Source organism: Electrophorus electricus, chromosome 17, assembly GCF_013358815.1.
Source record: "Electrophorus electricus isolate fEleEle1 chromosome 17, fEleEle1.pri, whole genome shotgun sequence".
NCBI lineage: Eukaryota > Metazoa > Chordata > Actinopteri > Gymnotiformes > Gymnotidae > Electrophorus > Electrophorus electricus.
This window is the reverse complement of record NC_049551.1, coordinates 17,640,700-17,658,826: the sequence shown is the minus strand read 5'-3', so window position 1 is coordinate 17,658,826 and position 18,127 is coordinate 17,640,700. Positions and strand designations below refer to the sequence as shown.

At 39.7% G+C, this 18,127-nt stretch overlaps 1 protein-coding gene across 1 annotated transcript; it reads right to left on the bottom strand.

Moving 5' to 3' along the window:
- Positions 1-3,761: 3,761 nt before the first annotated feature.
- On the bottom strand, positions 3,762-9,097 carry tacr1b (tachykinin receptor 1b). The gene is made up of 5 exons (XM_027021152.2): positions 8,691-9,097; positions 7,452-7,646; positions 5,070-5,220; positions 4,130-4,326; positions 3,762-3,999 (listed from the first exon to the last, which is right to left on the bottom strand). Exons 1-5 carry the CDS (start codon positions 9,095-9,097, stop codon positions 3,762-3,764), a joined length of 1,188 nt encoding a protein of 395 aa, XP_026876953.2.
- Between the last annotated feature and the right edge of the window lie 9,030 nt (positions 9,098-18,127).

Sequence of the window (18,127 nt, the reverse complement as noted above, 5' to 3'; positions counted from 1 at the left end):
GGCTCTCTGAGCTATGGCTTGGGGCTCCACAATCTGTTTTACCTTTGTTAGTGGGAAGAATCAGGGACGTTCTATTGATATGCAAACTGCTCGTGTGCTATTGCCCAGGTTTACACTCAGCCAGATCCTTCAACAAAATACTAGACATGTTTTCATTTGGCCTTAACATTATGACAGCATACGATAGGCCTACTGGTCTGAACACTGTGAGAAGCTGTTCACCACCACCATCATACGGCAAGCATGTGCACAAGCTGAATGGAGAACATGTATGACATGTGTATGACATGTATGACATGTATGACATTTTTATTCAGAGCTTCCTTCTGGGAAATGAATGTTCGAGGGAGCTGTGAGTTCTGATCACTGAGAGTAGGGAGAAGGTTTCTGCATACCCCGTTTTAGGTTTTATTTCTTGGTGAGTGTGGGTTGCCTCTTCTCTCTTTCTCTCTACCTGTGATCTCACACCAGCCTTTCATGCCTTCCTCACAAGAGGCGTGGGCTTGACATGGCTGATTTAGGTGGAACATACTGGTCACAGTGTCTCTGTTTGTGACTAATTGTGCCTGACCTCTGTCTGACAATAATGACACTGTCCTGTGGTGAGGTGGCTGGAAGTCCAAAGGGACACTGGCAAGCCTTCAAGAACATCAAACAGAGACTTGATTGCAGTTGGTCTTTGTAGACCTTTGAGCCTAAGCATGAGAAAGGTTTGTGTAAAGTCATTCTGGACTGGAGTGTACCGGTGTGAACACTGAAAGAACCATTACTGGACTGGAGTGTACCAGTGTGAACACTGAAAGAACCATTACTGGACTGGAGTGTACCAGTGTGAACACTGAAAGAACCATAACTGGATTGGAGTGTATCAGTGTGAACACTGAAAGAGTCATCATACTGAAGCAGCCCTTTACTCCCTGATATCATAGCAGCACTAAAACAATCTGGTTCTAAAACAACACAAGCTTCAAAAGGGTGGCGTGGAATTTGCTGTCACTTGGTGGGCATAAGGACAGGGCTTTGCTATGTCCCCACATATGTCTACATAGTCCTAAAATAATTTTAGAAACTGCATGCTCTAATCACCCTCAAACTGATTGCAGAATAAATGCTTAAATATTTCTGTTAAAATATGTGAGAAAATAAACTAGGTGATGTTATAATAGTGACCTCATCAGTGGCCTCGGAGACCAAGACTCAACTTTAAAGAGCTATTGATGCATTGGCCATAAACCCTGCTAATGTCCCCACTGAGGGATTTAAATGACAATTTTTAAATGAGTAACAGATGGGTTTAAGCATTATGCATTAATGAGAAGCCGCAAGTCCTCAAAGGATCTTGCGATGAAAGCATTATGGAATCACTGCAACTGATATGCAGAAAGACTGTTAAAGACTGTTTATTTCATATATATATATATATATAATGTGTGTGTGTGTGTGTGTGTGTGTGTGTGTGTGTGTGTGTGTGTGTGTGTGTGTGTGTGTGTGTGTGTGTGTTTTATGTCCACTGGAAGATTCTACACCTGATTATCAGGCACTGTCACCTAATGGCCAAACAGGTGTTCAAATGTAGCTACATTTATAATTCATCACCATTTTGCCCATGCTTGCATATAGTGTTAATAAGTTAATAAGAAGTTTATAATACGTATAATATGTAAAAAAAAAAAACAACAACAACAACATACTGTATGTGGAATAGCTTAGCACAAATATCATAAATGACACTTTCTCTCAGACAAACACAGCAACGAACATTTAATTCCTTTATTCTGCACAATGTGAAGTAAAACATATTTTAGGTTTTTAGTACAACATGCTGTCACTGATTTTCTGGAGAAGACAATAGAAAGACAGACTTCCAATCTACTACAATAGACATTTACTTTTGATAGCTAGACTGGCAAAATAATTCATTTAGTAATAATATTCATTACATAAAAATGTTGTTTTATATACATTTAATAGATAACACCCATAAAATAAACACACAATATCAGCTTGAATAATTTGAAAAGTTATTCTATACAACATCTGCAGCACATTAAAACCTCACTGTGTACCTCACAGATGAGATATCCTAAACCTCACTGTGTACCTCACAGACGAGATATCCTAAACTTCCCTGTGTACCTCACAGATGAGATCTCCTAAACATCACATTTCCATTTGTCATAACAGGATTCTTCTTCAGAACTAAATACTCTTTTGGCATTTTAGAGAGAACATAGCATAAACAAAAGAAGAAGCACAAGACAAATTGTCCTAGCCACACAAACTATGCCCACTTCAGTGAACTCTGGCATCCATGCTTTCTGGGTAGTACAATATAGGCATAGCTGATGTCCTGCTGTTTTTATCTGAAGCAAACAGAACCAATCAGTGTCCAGATAGTTGAGTATGTGGCCAACAAGAGAACTCAAAAGCTCCTTATGATGGAGGATCTGGTGGCGCTGCAGCTGTTGAGCAGTTCAAAGGGTGTGACGTTCTGATGTTGGTGTTTTGTCCTGCTGTAGACATCAAAGACATGCTCACACGTGCCTACCAAAGGGAGGGGGACCTACAATTTGTGCCCTCACAGCTGGGGGGGGGGGGGGGGGGGGGGAGCAAGCACACATGACAGCCCACTAAAAACAAGTACTGCTTTTATACACACACATACAGTTTCGGGAGAAAACACGCAAAGCACAGAAGAGCATGGCATGAAGCAGATAACGAGGGAATTCAGCAACATACAGTGTAATTAGATTCTGTTGTGGTCCCTTGAATGAGAACATGTATATGGATGTCTGAAGCTCTGAACATATGCATGCATATGCATACTCTTATCAAACGAGTTCCTATTGTAATCTTCAGTTCTCATATTACACTGTGACTACACATCTCATTAATGTGCTGTAAAATGAATCATTTTCTCTTAATTGCAGTCCCCTAAGATATCAATTAATCTGCAGTATTACTATTAGCACACAATGCAGCAATTTGTGTGCAGTACTGTTAGTACGTGGAACAATGGCGCTCATTACTTACAGAAATGACCAATTTAATGTTTCCTGTTTGCCTCTATGACTACTTCTTTGTTTTAGTGTAAAACACATGCAAATATATGTTGATTTTTCTATCATATGTACATATGTACACTGTATGGCAGTGTAAACACTGACACAATGATATCTTAGAAGATGACACGTTGTTTCAGTCTTTGTTACTGTACTATATATACCTTGACTGGGGGTCCCACTATGTAGACAGTTGCTATTCAATGCATTTACACTTTCAGGCTGATAATCTGAAAGAAAAGGTACAAAACATTCCATATCTTTGCCTTTGCTCTCCCTAGTCAGTGCCAGAAACCCTGATGGACAACTGAGCAGCCGTTGCCAAGGACAGCACTCTACACAAGCCCAGTGGACTGTTGAGTGCAGGAATATACTGTGAGGGGTTACATAAAAGGGCACTACCTAGTCAGCCCCTCTGTGTGTCTGCACAGCATGCTAGTATGTGAGAGTCCAGCCCTACACTATGTTCAGAATGGCTCTGACACAACTGCATACATTGGCTTATAAATGAAGAAGACATTAAAAAGAAGGCATATATCATTCTCTTGGACTGCAAAATTAGGAAATGCCAGAGCTTCTTTTGCAGTGATATATTCAAGGATCGTAGTGATGCAAATAAGAGTGTTACTGTGACACAGCAGAATGCATGCATGTACCTCAGCATGAGCCCCAGAGGTGGGAGAACTCAGACAGCATCTTTCACAAACTTTTGGAGGAGGCGTTTGAAGTGAACTCTACTGAGAACCGAGTTTGGTTCACCTGAGGTTCTCCTTCTCCAGGTGGCATCACCGTGGAAACAGTGGTTTCCATGCGGCTAGTGCGGTAGATGCTGACCTGGGTCTGCAGGTAGGTAGCTGACTTGAGTTCCAGCCCTTCGTAGGAGCCCTCAGGGGTGCAAGGACACCAGAAAAATACTTGCTGGAATCCTGCCCGAAACCTGCCAGGAACATGCCAGGAACATAGTGGCCAGGCCTACAGTGCTATGGTATACACTGCTGTAATACTTCACTTGTACTGTTATTGTAAAATGCATGAAAAAGTATGTATTTCTTTGCAGTTGTTGGTACCTGTCATTAAGGAGGCAGTAGATGATGGGGTTGTACATGGTGGAGCTCATAGCCAACCACATTATTCCCAGATAGACCTGCTGGATAAAACGCTCCTCAAATAGGTGCGGGAAGTACTCATGCACCAGGAAGTAGATGTGAAAAGGCATCCAGCACACAGCAAAGGTGCACACCACAATGATCATCATTTTCACCACCTGAGAGAAGAACGCCAACAAAGGAAGAGGAATGAGGCTGCACGGTTTGGAGATAAATATTATATTACTATATTATTATACTGCTATAATTGTAATATGCTTTGTGACATGCAGAAGACCACTTGATGAGACCTGCTTTAAGATTAGTCTTTATTATTTTTACTAAAATTATTTCCCTTTATTGTATCATATGAGCACTGTGATTCAGCAAATCACAGTGAATGTTGGTCTGCAGCGTGTAAGAATAATCAGAGTGCACCCAGATAAAATGTGCTCAGATCACATCATACAATGCAAATAATCTATTTTTTACTAGGCATAAATTAATTTAACATAACTGAGGTTTCAAAAATACCTATTAAAGAAATTAACAATATATTACAATGTTCAAGCACTTCAACGTTCAAGCGTCTAATTTAACTCTGTAATCATAAACCTAAATATATGTCGCCATTTCTAAATATATGTATCAAATAGTATTATATAGTATAACAGTAACACAAGAAAAGTGTTTCTGAGATATCCTTTATAATTTTCTAAAGGTTCCCTGCTTAGTAAGGCAGACATTGTGCTGATCGGGACTCTTTAAATCTGATATTAAACGAGAGAGTTTAGCTCACAAATCGTCAAAGGTTGACGATCTCTGCCTTTGAACTCTGAAATGAGAAGTGATTATCATCCAAAGCAAGTTGTAAACCACTAAATATGAAGTGTGCATCTTTTGAAGAGATAAATCCCAGCACCTTCCGCTTGGCAGCGAGCTGCTCTCGGTAACGGTCTGAGGAGTCTCCCGGTATCTCGCTCGCCCACAAGGTGCGTCCCACCACCAGATATGCACAACCCATGACCAGCAGAGGCAGGAAGTAGATAAGCACAACCACACAGACATAGTACCTGTGTTACATGAGACAGAAGGATGTGAGAGAGGAAGAAAAAAGAGCAAAAATGAGAGAGCGTCCATCACAGAAGAAAACACCATCAGATGTCCACACCTGGACTCCACACACAGGTAACCTTTTGGCAGCTTCTGTGTGTTTCTCATAAATATATCCTTGAAGATGAGCCCTAGAGCCCTTCTCATTCATGAACTGTGAGTTCAGAGGATTCAGGTACACCCAGCGGGTCTCTGAAGATAGCTTTCAGCATGCTAACTGAATTGAAACTCAACATTATCTACCAACACACTCGTTTCACTACAGATTCAGAGGGAGAAAATAGAATAGCTCTCAGAATGCTGTCCTCATGAGACTCTCCAAAGATTATTTCAAGTTGTAATTTTCAATTTGCTCTCAAATTAATGAGTATCTGTAGGAAATGATATAAGTACTTTGCTCAGTCGTTTATGCTGAGACAAAGCTCAGAGTCAACACCCTGCTCGCCATTTCAAATATCCAACAGCAAATGTGCATCTGCCTAGAAGAAAGAAGTGAGTGGCTTTAGTCCAATCTTGATTGCATATATGCTGGTTAGAAAATGCTTACTGTAAAAGCATTCACAGCACCATGATGCCAGCATCCCAAAAATAAAAAAGACTTTGCTTTTATGCCACTACACCACCAAACATAAAAAAATATTTTGCATTATTAAAATTAGACAAATGTGAACTTAGTTTACCATTATACATACATTCTCCCTCTTTTTCTTACACACATATGCAAAGAGGTAGAAAGAGAGAGACAGCGTTTATTAATCAAGACTGCTTATCTCTCACAGCAGAGCTGTATGCAGGATGCTGTCTCATAGATTAGCTTTATTTCAAACTTATAGAAGAAGCCAGCTCACAGAAGACTCCCACAAGAGTGGGCCCAACAGCTATGGCCTGATGCCCTGAGTAATATAAGCTATTTCATGGCAGAGGACAGGTTACTGATGGAGTGACAGTCTAAGCCAGGAGGAAGATTGATTACATTAAATAGGAAATGGCTCAACTGTTTGCAAAATAACGTCTCTCTCCACAGACACCTGGCATGAACATTGTAAGTGCACGAGCCCAACCAAGATAGCAAAGTGAGTGAACCGAAGAAGTGCTCCAATTAAGCACAAGGAGGTGAAGTGACCCTGGTGAAGAAGTGCTCCAATTAAGCACAAGTGAAGTGAAGTGACTCTGGTGAAGAAGTGCTCCAATTAAGCACAAGTGAAGTGAAGTGGCCCTAGTGAAGAAGTGCTCCAATTAAGCACAAGTGAAGTGAAGTGAAGTGACTCTGGTGAAGAAGTGCTCCAATTAAGCACAAGTGAAGTGAAGTGACCCTAGTGAAGAAGTGCTCCAATTAAGCACAAGTGAAGTGAAGTGACTCTGGTGAAGAAGTGCTCCAATTAAGCACAAGGAGGTGAAGTGACCCTGGTGAAGAAGTGCTCAAATTAAGCACAAGTGAAGTAAAGTGACCCTGGTGAAGAAGTGCTCCAATTAAGCACAAGGAAGTGAAGTGAGTCTGGTGTCTATGAATAGCACCTGAATATTGCTACTGAGATGCTTTAGTAATGAACCTGTACATTCACACCAGTTAAATTCTTGCTTTAATGTAGTTGCAGGAAAGTCTTGCTGTTTTAAAATATTCTGGCATTTTTATAATGCAATTAATTTTATTTTTGTCTCATCTTACAAAAAAATACAATTATCCACCAGTCTTAAATAAATTCCTACAGAGTTAGATATACACCTGCAGGGCAAAATAATTTTAGATATTTAAACAATCAAATTTAAGACTGACACTACTCATTAACCACTTTGGTGTTATATAGTTGTATAATCTTTGTGTGTACTTAGGGAGGGAAAGGATGACTGAAAACGCTCAGTCTGACATGTATCTAATTTTATGCAGATTACATCTTTTATTGTCTCTTGAAGGGTTATAGAGTGAAATATTTTGCTTTTTAATATCTTATTAAAGATTTATTGTGCTTTTTTTTTGCATACACCACAAAAATATGACACATTTTAAAACTTTCATCTTCAGTGTCCCAAGTTCTGTTGTCAGATGAATTTAACTACTGGGCCCATATATGTAAAACACCCTTGTTTATCTGTCTTAGTTTTTAGACTGAAGACACTGGTTTAAGAGGATTCCCCCGACAAAAGGTCGCATCTCTAAGAGGCCACGCGAAGCCGCAACCACATGCATACTTACATCTTCCGGAAGTCCCAGACTCCATACTCAGGCCAGTCGATGAAGCAGACATCACGTCCGGGGAGCTGTGCCGTGCTGGAGTAGTGGTACTGTGGGAAGGCCAGGAGCAGAGCCAGCACCCACAGCATCCCAACCACCCCCTTGGTCTCAGCCGAGCTCAGACGTGGTTGCAGAGGATGTATGATGGCCACATACCTGTAGAACAAAGCAGGAAGGTTTACAGAGGCCTGAATGATGCCATTATGGCACTCTGTTTGGTCATGTGAGCCCTGTGTCTCAGGGAGATGAAGATGGATAGGTTATGCTCTGGTGCTAGTGACCCCATGACTTGACCTGGATGTAATCTATACTCAGGGTTATTTTTAAATTGTATCATGCTAAGATGTATTAGGTATCACAGATCACCTACCTCAGATTGCAATCAGGAGGCAACAATTTAGTAGATGAAACAATCACAGGAATGCATTCTTCTTAAACAATTAAGGCTACATAATGGATAACCGAAAAGAGTACTGCCTCAATCTCCATTTGAAAAATTCATAACCGAGGTAATACATGGTTTAAGACTATAGCCTATACTCCTTTTTCAGTAACCTTTCTTTATCCTTTTGTTCTAACAACAACAAACAAATAAGAAACAATTACTTTTCCAAAATCATCTATGTTATTATTACTGTTATGGGTTTTTTTTTTTTTTTTTTTTTGGTTGTTATTGTTGTTTGTTTGTTTGTTTGGTTGGTTTAGAGGATTTTTCGGACTACAGTTAGATGTATGACATTATTTCCTAGTCATACCTCAGGCAGTAGCTCCTCTCCCAACAAGCTGCTGTCTGGAAGGGCGACATTTGTAGCTCTGTTTTCCACCAGTTTTCCAAATCAAACTAATCACATCACAATTTTTTAACGTGCTTAACATCTACATAAGCGATTTCAAAATGTTGCAACCAATATACGTCGTATCTTCACATCTAATGCTCACAGTGATCGAAAGTACGTCTGGAAACACTACTGACCAGTGGAGACTCATCTTTGCAGCTCTGCAAGGAATTGCACGTAGGACTATTACAAATATTTTTAATTCCACACAGTCTCCACAGTAATAATTATTTATTATCACTCATTTGTTGCTACAATAAGACAGTTATTACATTTAAGGCAATCTTTTCACATACAGTACAGAAATTATCAAAAAGTTATTTTTCCCCTGACACATCGAATAAATACATCTTACGAGGCTTACCTGTCCATAGCTATAGCTGTCATTGAATAAATGCTTGCAAAAACGGCGGCAATCGGAAAGAAGTTGTGAAAACGACAATATACTAGTCCGAAATACCATTCGTTATGTACGGCATAAACGAAGTTAATAACGGTATTGAATGCTGACATTGACGCCTCCGCGAAAGCAAGGTTGACCAGAAAATAGTTGGTCACAGTTCTCATCCGTTTGTGCGCTAAAATGATCCAAATAACTGTAATATTTCCAACGACAGATACTACGACGATAGTGCTGTACGCGAGCGCCCATAATACAATCTGCCACACAGGCTGCACAAACTGGTTTAAAAAAACATTAGTTTCGTTCGGAAAAGAGCTGTTAGTCCAGTTGCTGCTCAAGTTATCCATTGTCATGTTAAGAGGATCCATTGTTTAAGTTTTGTATGCGTGAAAATACGTTAAAATGAGAAAACCTATCGGTTTATGATCGGTTATGCTTAAAAACTCAGCGAGAACGTCATCTCTATTTCTGTGGATTCTGTGCCCTTTCGCACTGAAGGATGCGGCACATGCGCCAGTGCGTGGTCCTTCTCTCAGTCCACCGGGGCGACGGTGCATCCATCCCCAAAACAGAGGCTGAGGTCTGTGGGAATCGACAGATACCTCACACTCAAAGCTTTTGTCCTAAATAATATTCATAAGACTGGAATGTGATGAATTTTGTCACAATAAATTATTGGAATGTATAGGTTTAAATCTATCTATCTATCTATCTATCTATCTATCTATCTATCTATCTATCTATCTATCTATCTATCTATCTATCTATCTATCTATCTATCTATCTATCTATCTATCTATGGCCTGTGCTGAAAATATGGGAACAGTTTCAAATATTTGTTGTTTTACCATTGTTCTACTTTAAATTAGCAAAAAGTAAAGTTATTAAGTGTTTATTTGGAATATCTCACTGTAAATTATGAAATATTTTAAGACATTTGTAGTTTTGGATACAAGTTCAGGAAACAAATGCTTTTTCTAGAATTAATAGCTTTTTTTCAGTATGTTTATCTTTCCTTACAATAAAGTGATAGAGAAAATGAGCTCTGTTCTAAAAACTGAACACATGCCAGCCTTGATGTGGGTCCTTGTGCTAAATAAGTGCAAAATGGACAAACTCTTCATCATCCTCCAGTCAGGATGGTTCAAGATAGACAAGCACTTGTCTTTAACCTACAGCTCACTAGAATTACAAACATAAAAAAGCCTAATCAATTCCACATAATTTACAGCTGCTGGGCTGTCAACATCATTTTTAGAACAAGAATGAAAGTGTGTGGAGTAATGACAGCACATTGCAGATGATGTATATTTGATTACTCCATCTTAACTATACAAGTTACACGAGGCATGTTATGTCTGCTTATTTGTATTTGTCAGTCATAATAAGATTTAGGTGTTGTTTTGTTTTTGCCATCAACCTGTTCAACCTCCTCTTCCATCTCTCTGTCCAATTCTATTTGGCCGTAAGTGCCCAGCTAAATGAGAGTTATCAGAATCGACAGAGAGAAATGGAGATTCAATTTAACATGTCACCTGCTCCTCCCTATAGTGGAATACAATTCCATGAAAGAGAGAGAGAGGAAACTCAGAAGCCTTCGTGTTACCCAAACTTTTGAGAGGCTAAACTGACAATAGCAATGGTTTTATGCCAGATTTGCTTTACCCACAAATAGAAGAACTGTTTCATTTGAGAATATAAAAATTAGCACTGAAGAGCAAATGAGTAAGTAAGTCCATGGACCTGCAGAGAGCCGTCAGAGTCCCTGAAGGGTAATTGAATTTCAAAGAAGGTGGAAAAGAAAGTGCATTGCCTTGGAAGACATGCACAGAAATAGAAAAGAGCTTTTTCTTTTTTGTGTGGAAAATGAGGTGGATAATTATCAACTGACAAAGAAGCAAAATTTTCTCTTTTGGCTCTTTTTGTCTGTGGGGTTTTATGGGAATCCATTCACAAAGGTGCACTATCTCATGGTAACATCTATTCTCTTATTAAAACATGGAAAGCCATAAATGATTAAATATAGCAGCGTAATTTAATAGGGCAGGAAGGCAGACAAACATACACACCAGTAATTTGTGTTGCTTATACAGGAGGCTGCATGAACATTCTACAGGCATCTTAACTGCATTTTTTTAAAGCTTACCTGAGGCTGCAGAAATTCAAAACAAAGGTACAAAACATGTTTTCATCCCTGTAAAACCAAACCTGCCAGATACATATCCCTAATTTTCTGTTTTTAACAAAATGCGTTGTGTTTGACACTGTGACCGTTTGCCAGATTGCTAATCTGCATATCTTAAAACTGGGCTTTGTCATAAAAACATCATCTTTGGACAGGAAACAGGCATGCATTAGAATGGGTGTGGCCTGTGAATCTTCAAACCTTGAGTGGGTCTCTTGAGACATTCTTGTCAGTGTATTTCAGACAGAAGCTTTGCACCAGTGCACCAGAGGTAGACTTTTCAGATGGGTTATGTCATGTGCGAATGGCCTACTGACTCTTTTCTTTACGGCAATCATTTAGATTAGCATGTATATTGTTGTAGATTTGTCCTCTCGTTAAAACGCCTGTTCACTGGTGCCACTGGAGTCATCATGTGGCAGCCTAAAGTAATGACTTCCAGGTGGCTCTCAACTGGTACTTATTATCCTCCTGGGTTTTGCTTCCTGTCAGACCAGTTCTGGAGCCTATCCTGGATACTCGAGACACTATGTCTGTCTGAGGGCCCCCGTCTGGTACCATTGGTTGTATGAACCTAGTGGATACCAAAATAAGTCCTATTGTTATTGTTTCTAAATAAGAACAATACCTAGATACGGAACCCAAATGCAGGTATAGAACATTTGCCCAAGTTACAAAGATCCTGTTTACTATGGACGTGCTCACTGCAAAAATCGGACCATTTCTGGTAGACCTGCTGCCACAGTACATAAAGAATTCATCCATGAGCTGAAACCTTCTATTAGGACTTATTTGTACTGCTGCTTCTACACATCTCTGAGCCCCTGAGGAGTACACACAGCTGAATGCTGATGGCTCAGTTGATTACTGAATACCCAAAAGTGTAGTTACAAATATATGTAAAGTGGATCTGGCCTAACCGTCACGGAACGCTCGCCTCTGCAACCACGTGGTTTGACCCGCCACGTGCAGTGGGAGGGTTGTTTGTAACCACACCTGCACACACCTGCACCTTGTTTGTCTAAATGTATGTGGAGTGTTGGTCAATGTTCACGTAACGTGTTAATGGTAACCTTAAATGTTATTCTCGTTATTGTTAGCTGTATCCGTGTTTATCGTGTTTGTTTAATGTTAACCGTTTCATGTTCATGTTCCTCGTCTGTAACACGTGTGAGTGCCGTTGTCTTTATGTGTTAATGAATGTTCGTCCATGTCGCTGGAGCCTGTGCGTCCTGCCCCTCGGCTTTCGACACTCGGGCCAAGCACGTTACAATAACATATTCAGTAAAAATGGGAAACCTACAGCGTTTGTTTTTATTTGAATTTTATTATCCGTTGAAATGAGCTTGTCACTTTAATTTTTTTAATGTCTAAAAATGTTTAAATAAAAGTGACTATTCACATTTGTTCACGTTCTTAAGTTGGGAGTATATCTCAAATGGCGTTTGTTGTTGTTTTAGGCTAAAAGGTTCCTTTTAAAAATAACTGGGGTGGGGTTTAGCTTGGGAAGGTATTTTCGTGTGAGGTGTAATATCACACGCGATGTTTTACCTGCGTTCAGAAGTAACGGAAGCGTCTTAAAACGCTGGTGGCTGTTCTGTGGTGATGACGCAAGGTTCACACAGACGCATGTCATTTATTTTGATACGTACACTTGGTCACTAGGGAATAGATGGTCAGCCGGTAGTGGTGGTTATATATGACATATTTTGACCACCATTAAACTGAGAAAATTGGTGAATGTGGCAGATTCTTTAAAATTGATCCTTAAAGCTAATGAAGAACTAATCTGTTAGTTTGATTCTTCCACAAGGCACAATAAGCACATTATTTTTAGAAAACATCAGACAATGTTCCTGTTGGTGTGTGATGAAGTGGCCCAAGCCCCTACAGTACAGAGAGAGTCGTGGCTCTCCATACTCCATGAGCTCATTTAATGGAGATTCTGGGAATGTGTGACAGTCTCTTATGTAGCAGATCCAGCCAAGGAGATGAGCTAGTCGAAGGTTAAACAATCATCTGATCAATGACTGATCATTACATCCTGATGACTGTCAGGATACCCAACCGCAGTATTGTTTTCTTGCTTTAATCAACAGCATCGCTCTACACTCCAGTGGATAATTAAACACTAACCAGAAAAGTGCCATAACTGGATTATGAGACCATTCTGTTCCTCTTCCTGTTCTTCTTAAACAGCTCTCACTTTGCCAGAGAGAAGTGAGACCACAAAACCATGTTGTATGGGAAAACTAGAGGGGTTGCGTGCCTGATGACACAAACCCTGAATTCTGAGAAACAAGGGGGAGACTCATCGCTGCCTCTCCTGCACCTGTGCAAAAATGTGTCTCATGGAGAGCAGTCACCTGGTGCAGAGAGACGTGCCTGTGGAGGAGGTGAGTCGATCCACAGCTTGGTGTTGAAGATGTACTTGTAATGACTCAGATAACCGATCACAGGAGAAAATGTCAACATAAAAAACCTGAAAGGTGATTGAGTCACCAAAGTAGAACTCATTTGCAATGGTACAATTCTCTCAATTCTTCCTGTGTGTTTCCCATCTAATTATACACATATAGAAAAGTTAGAAATGGACCTGATGGAGATCAGTAGTTGTGGGTCAATGGTAGCAATTGCCATTCTACTCCCATCTAGACATAATCACATGTCGTCACCCCACTGGGCAGAACACATAAAAGCCAAATGCCAAAGAAATGCATGTTTTATACTTAAAGGATCCATTCACATATTTAACACAAAAAAGCAGAGTCTTAAATACAGTTAGCCTAATAAGATTCCAGTGTTAAGAAAGCTAAAGTAGAGTGTCATCCAGTTTAATACAGTAAATAACCACACATATGGAGGAGATGTGATTTACTGATTTTTTCCATTGCATGTGTTATGGACATTCAACAGGGATCGGTCCAGATCTAAATATCAGAGTTGAATTTAAGAAGGCTTCTAGAGCTGTAAAGCCTAACAGGACATTAACATGATATGCCACCCAAGAATGCTAATATGGATAATACCTAATGAAAGCTTGCAGGAACTAATTAGCATAATCCCATTCACATGAAGTTAATTAATCCCTTCTGAATTTAACTCATTATTAGTAACATTGTTATTGCTCGATGAAGTATATTTTTAATTCATTGTACAATGTCCAAAGCCTAATCACCATATTATTGACTTTCAATTTATCTTCTGGTCCTTAATAAGGTGTAAAGGAATACATTATGTATATGGGTAACAATCTATTCTAAAAAGACTAAGGTAAAGAATTTGACTGATTTAAATAATGGTGAAGGTATAGTTAATTATATAGCATTTTGAGCCATACTTTGGTTGACTTCTTGGTGTTAATGAGCTTTGATTAAAGAACATAAGGATGGAGCCTAAAATAATAATAAGACGTTCACTTGTTCACTGCAATCACTAGGTCCACCCTAGTAACTTTAGGTCTTTGCACAGTGGACTAAACAGGAAATTCAGACATTTTAAGTGTGCATCCAAATCATAAGAAATGAAAAAGGTTTATCATAGTGGTTGGTAAAGTTTACCCATCAGTCACTGTACATCACTTTAAAATGATCCCATGAGTTCAGCAGAAGAGCCTAGGTTATGATGCAACCTGTTTTGGGAATAATGACTGACAGTAATGTCTGGACATGCCCCTCTCTCTTCTGATCCAATGAGACAGTTTAACTTATTAAAACTCCTCTTAAGAAGCACAAGAGAATGACTGTCCTTTTACATCGAAGAGAAATGTTACCAACTGTATCACAGTAACTGGATGCATCAGACTACCGAGCAGTCAGTGAGTTGCTTCATCTATTTACCCACCACGGTCAAAAGCCTTCATTCATGCTGTGAAAGAAGGCCTTTGTTAAAAATAGCACAGTTAATCTTACGTTAGCAATCTACTTGTTCCTGAAGATGTATATATAGCGCCATCCTGTGGCAAAAGGTGGAAATTTTGTTCCATTGTTGAACAAACAAAGGCCTTTTTGTTTTAGGGATGAAGACCATTTGTGTTCAGTGTGTATATTAAGCATGTTACAAAAAAGGTGAACATTTTTTTTAGGATATTATTGCAGAAACATGTCTTTTTTTTTTCTTTCTATGTGAAGCAGAAACTGGTGGAGGGAAGTGTACCTGTCACTGGCTATGTGGGTGTGTTGTACATGAATGATTATGAATTAAATAAATAATTCACTTGATCACAGCCCATAGAGTTTAAATATCACTATTGGTGAAATTACCTAAGAACACTTGCTTAATTAGTAAGTTGATCCAAATATGGTGGAATGTTTCTCGTGTGATTCATATGTTGGGTACAAAATCTGTATTGTAGTGTTGTTTCAAGTTTCAAGTTTCAAGTTTGGTTTATTTGTCACATTTGTCATACACAGTATAACTCGCAGTGAAATGGTTGAGAGTGCTCTGTCCAAACTGAGAAAAAAGAAAAACAGGGGTGCATAGAGAAATATATCTATATATATATATACAAAATATATTAACAATGTATGTACAATATATGTATATTATGTTTATATACACAATGTACTATGTATATATGGATATGTATATATGTATGTACATAATGTACAGTTCCATCTTGTAATTGAACATATTTACAGTTATATGTTACATGATGGTGGTGGTCCCCACAGTTTATCAGTTTCCCTGATTCAGGGCCCGAATGGCCTGTGGGAAGAAGCTCCTCTTCAATCTCTCTGTCTTGGTCTTCAGGGAGCGAAAGTGCTTCCCTGACCTCAACAGAGAGAAGAGCCTATTGTTGGGATGGGTGAGGTCCTTCACAATCCTCCTGGCCTTGGTCTGGCACTGCCTGTAGTAGATGGTCTGCAGGTCAGGAAGTATGAGTGATGCACTCTGCTGAACGCACCACCCTTGGAGTGCTTGTCTGTCCTGCTTGGTGCTGTTCCCAAACCAGACTGTGATGTTCCCCGTGAGTATGATCTCAATAGTGCAAGTGTAGAAGTTCCGCAGTACCTTGGAGGGCAGTCTGAAGTCTCTTAGGTGTCTGAGGTGGTAAAGATGCTGACGAGCCTTCTTTGCCAGGGAGTTGGTATGTGGGACCAGGACAGGTCCTGCTTGATGTGAACACCAAGGTACCTGAAACTATCTACTCTCTCCACCGTGGTTCCACTGATGCTCACAGGTTGGTAGTGCTGCTCCTGCTTCTTGCTGCAATCCACGATCAGCTCCTTTGTCTTATTGATGTTTAGGAGGAGATTATTTTCCTGGCACCAGTTTTCCAGGTGTTTAATCTGCTCCAGGTAGGCCCTCTCATCGTTGTCCGAGATCAGGCCCATGACAACGGTGTCGTCAGCAAACTTGACAATGATGGTGGAGCTGGAAGTGGCTGTGCAGACGTAGGTGTGCAGTGAGTAGAGCAGGGGGCTTAGGACACAACCCTGAGGAGCTCCAGTGCTGAGGGTGAGGGTGGATGAGGCGCAGTTGCCCACCCGTACTGATTGTGGTCTGTCTGTTAGGAAGTTGGAGATCCAGTCGCACAGGGATGTATGCAGTCCTAGAGCCTCCAGCTTAGTAGTGAATAGGGAGGGGATGATAGTGTTAAATGATGAACTGTAGTTGACAAACAGCATTTTAACATAATTACCCCTCCCTTTGTCCAGGTGGGTCAGTGTGGTGTGGAGCAGATGTGCAATTGCATCATCAGTGGAGCGATTGTGGCGGTATGCAAACTGCAGTGGGTCCATGGAGGCTGGCAGTGAAGATGTGATGAAGTCTCTGACTAGCTTTTCAAAGCACTTCATCACGACTGATGTGAGGGCAACAGGGCGGTAGTCATTGATTGAGTTATTCCAGATTATACTGGTATTTTTCTGATTTGATTTGCATTACAGGTGAGAAATCAGTATTATTGACAGTGATAAAAAGAACCTGTGGCCTAAATACAAATCCTGGGTTATATTTTCATTTATTACATCTAGTCACTCTTCTGTAACCTCACATGGCAGTCACACTTCTGTAAAATCACGTATGCAAATTCAAACAATAATAATTGAAGGAGAGGAAGAGTCCTGATGGAGAGTCCTGATGAATACAGCCAGGTTACGGTGGTTCAATTTGTCAGTTTCCCATGATGGAGGTCAGTGCTTACTATACTATTGCTCTGTTTCACTTCAGCTCTTCTCCACGTCGCAGCCTTTTATGAAGTAAGAATAGATTTTTTATTATGATTATTGTATTCCGACTAGACATGTAGCCTTATTTGATTATAAATACTAAGGTGATATTTAGTTATTTTTTTAATTAAAGGGTTTTTCAGGCCATTTTCTTAATTTTCAAGAGTGCATGAAATGGTTTGAAAATGAGGCATAGTGATTTCAAATTGTCAGTGACTTTTTGCAAACAGTGTTTTTCGGAAGTAATTCTGCAACTGATATTAACTTCGTATTGTGTTATGCTAGATCCTTAAATATGTGAGGGTTGCTGCTGTTTCATTGTTCATTGTTAATATTAATCACAATTTCAATTGCAATACCTGATTTCCGATATGTGTACTCTTTGTCAAAGGTTATGAGTTACTTCAGTTCAGTATTTGAGAACATTGAGGCATACTGACATAACATTCACATTTTCATGAAAATGAAATGAAACTGAGACTGCAGTAATGCATCTGATGAGAATGTTTCCCACCCGTGTAATCATGGAGACTTTCCAGGCTAATCAGTGAAGCTGTCTGGTCCAGTTATCTGTTTGCACAGTAGTTGTGCGTTCAACATGAAGGATACTGATGATACTGATTACTCTTGTGCAGTACTATCTCAGACCAGCCTTTCTACAAGGATCTCTCCATTTTGTATTCTAGTCATTGTTTTAAGTGCTTTCTCTTTGCATGTATTATATCCATGAACCCTACATTTACTGCACCAGATGTGTATGCTTCTGCAACAGATTTTTGTAAAATCTCAGTCTGTCTCACAAACATCTGACAAGCAGTTTTTTTATATTTCATTTTTCTGTGAGCATGGCATAGTCTTACAGAAGCAAGAGATCTAACTTAATGCCTGTATTATTGTCTGCATTACTGTCTACTTGGCATGAATGTCAGTTGATCAACATCAGTTGATGACTTATGTTGGCATGACACATCCTATGACAAAAGAGAGATGAGTGCTGACTGCAGTGTCACTGGACCGGGGTGTCACTTTTATAATTTACC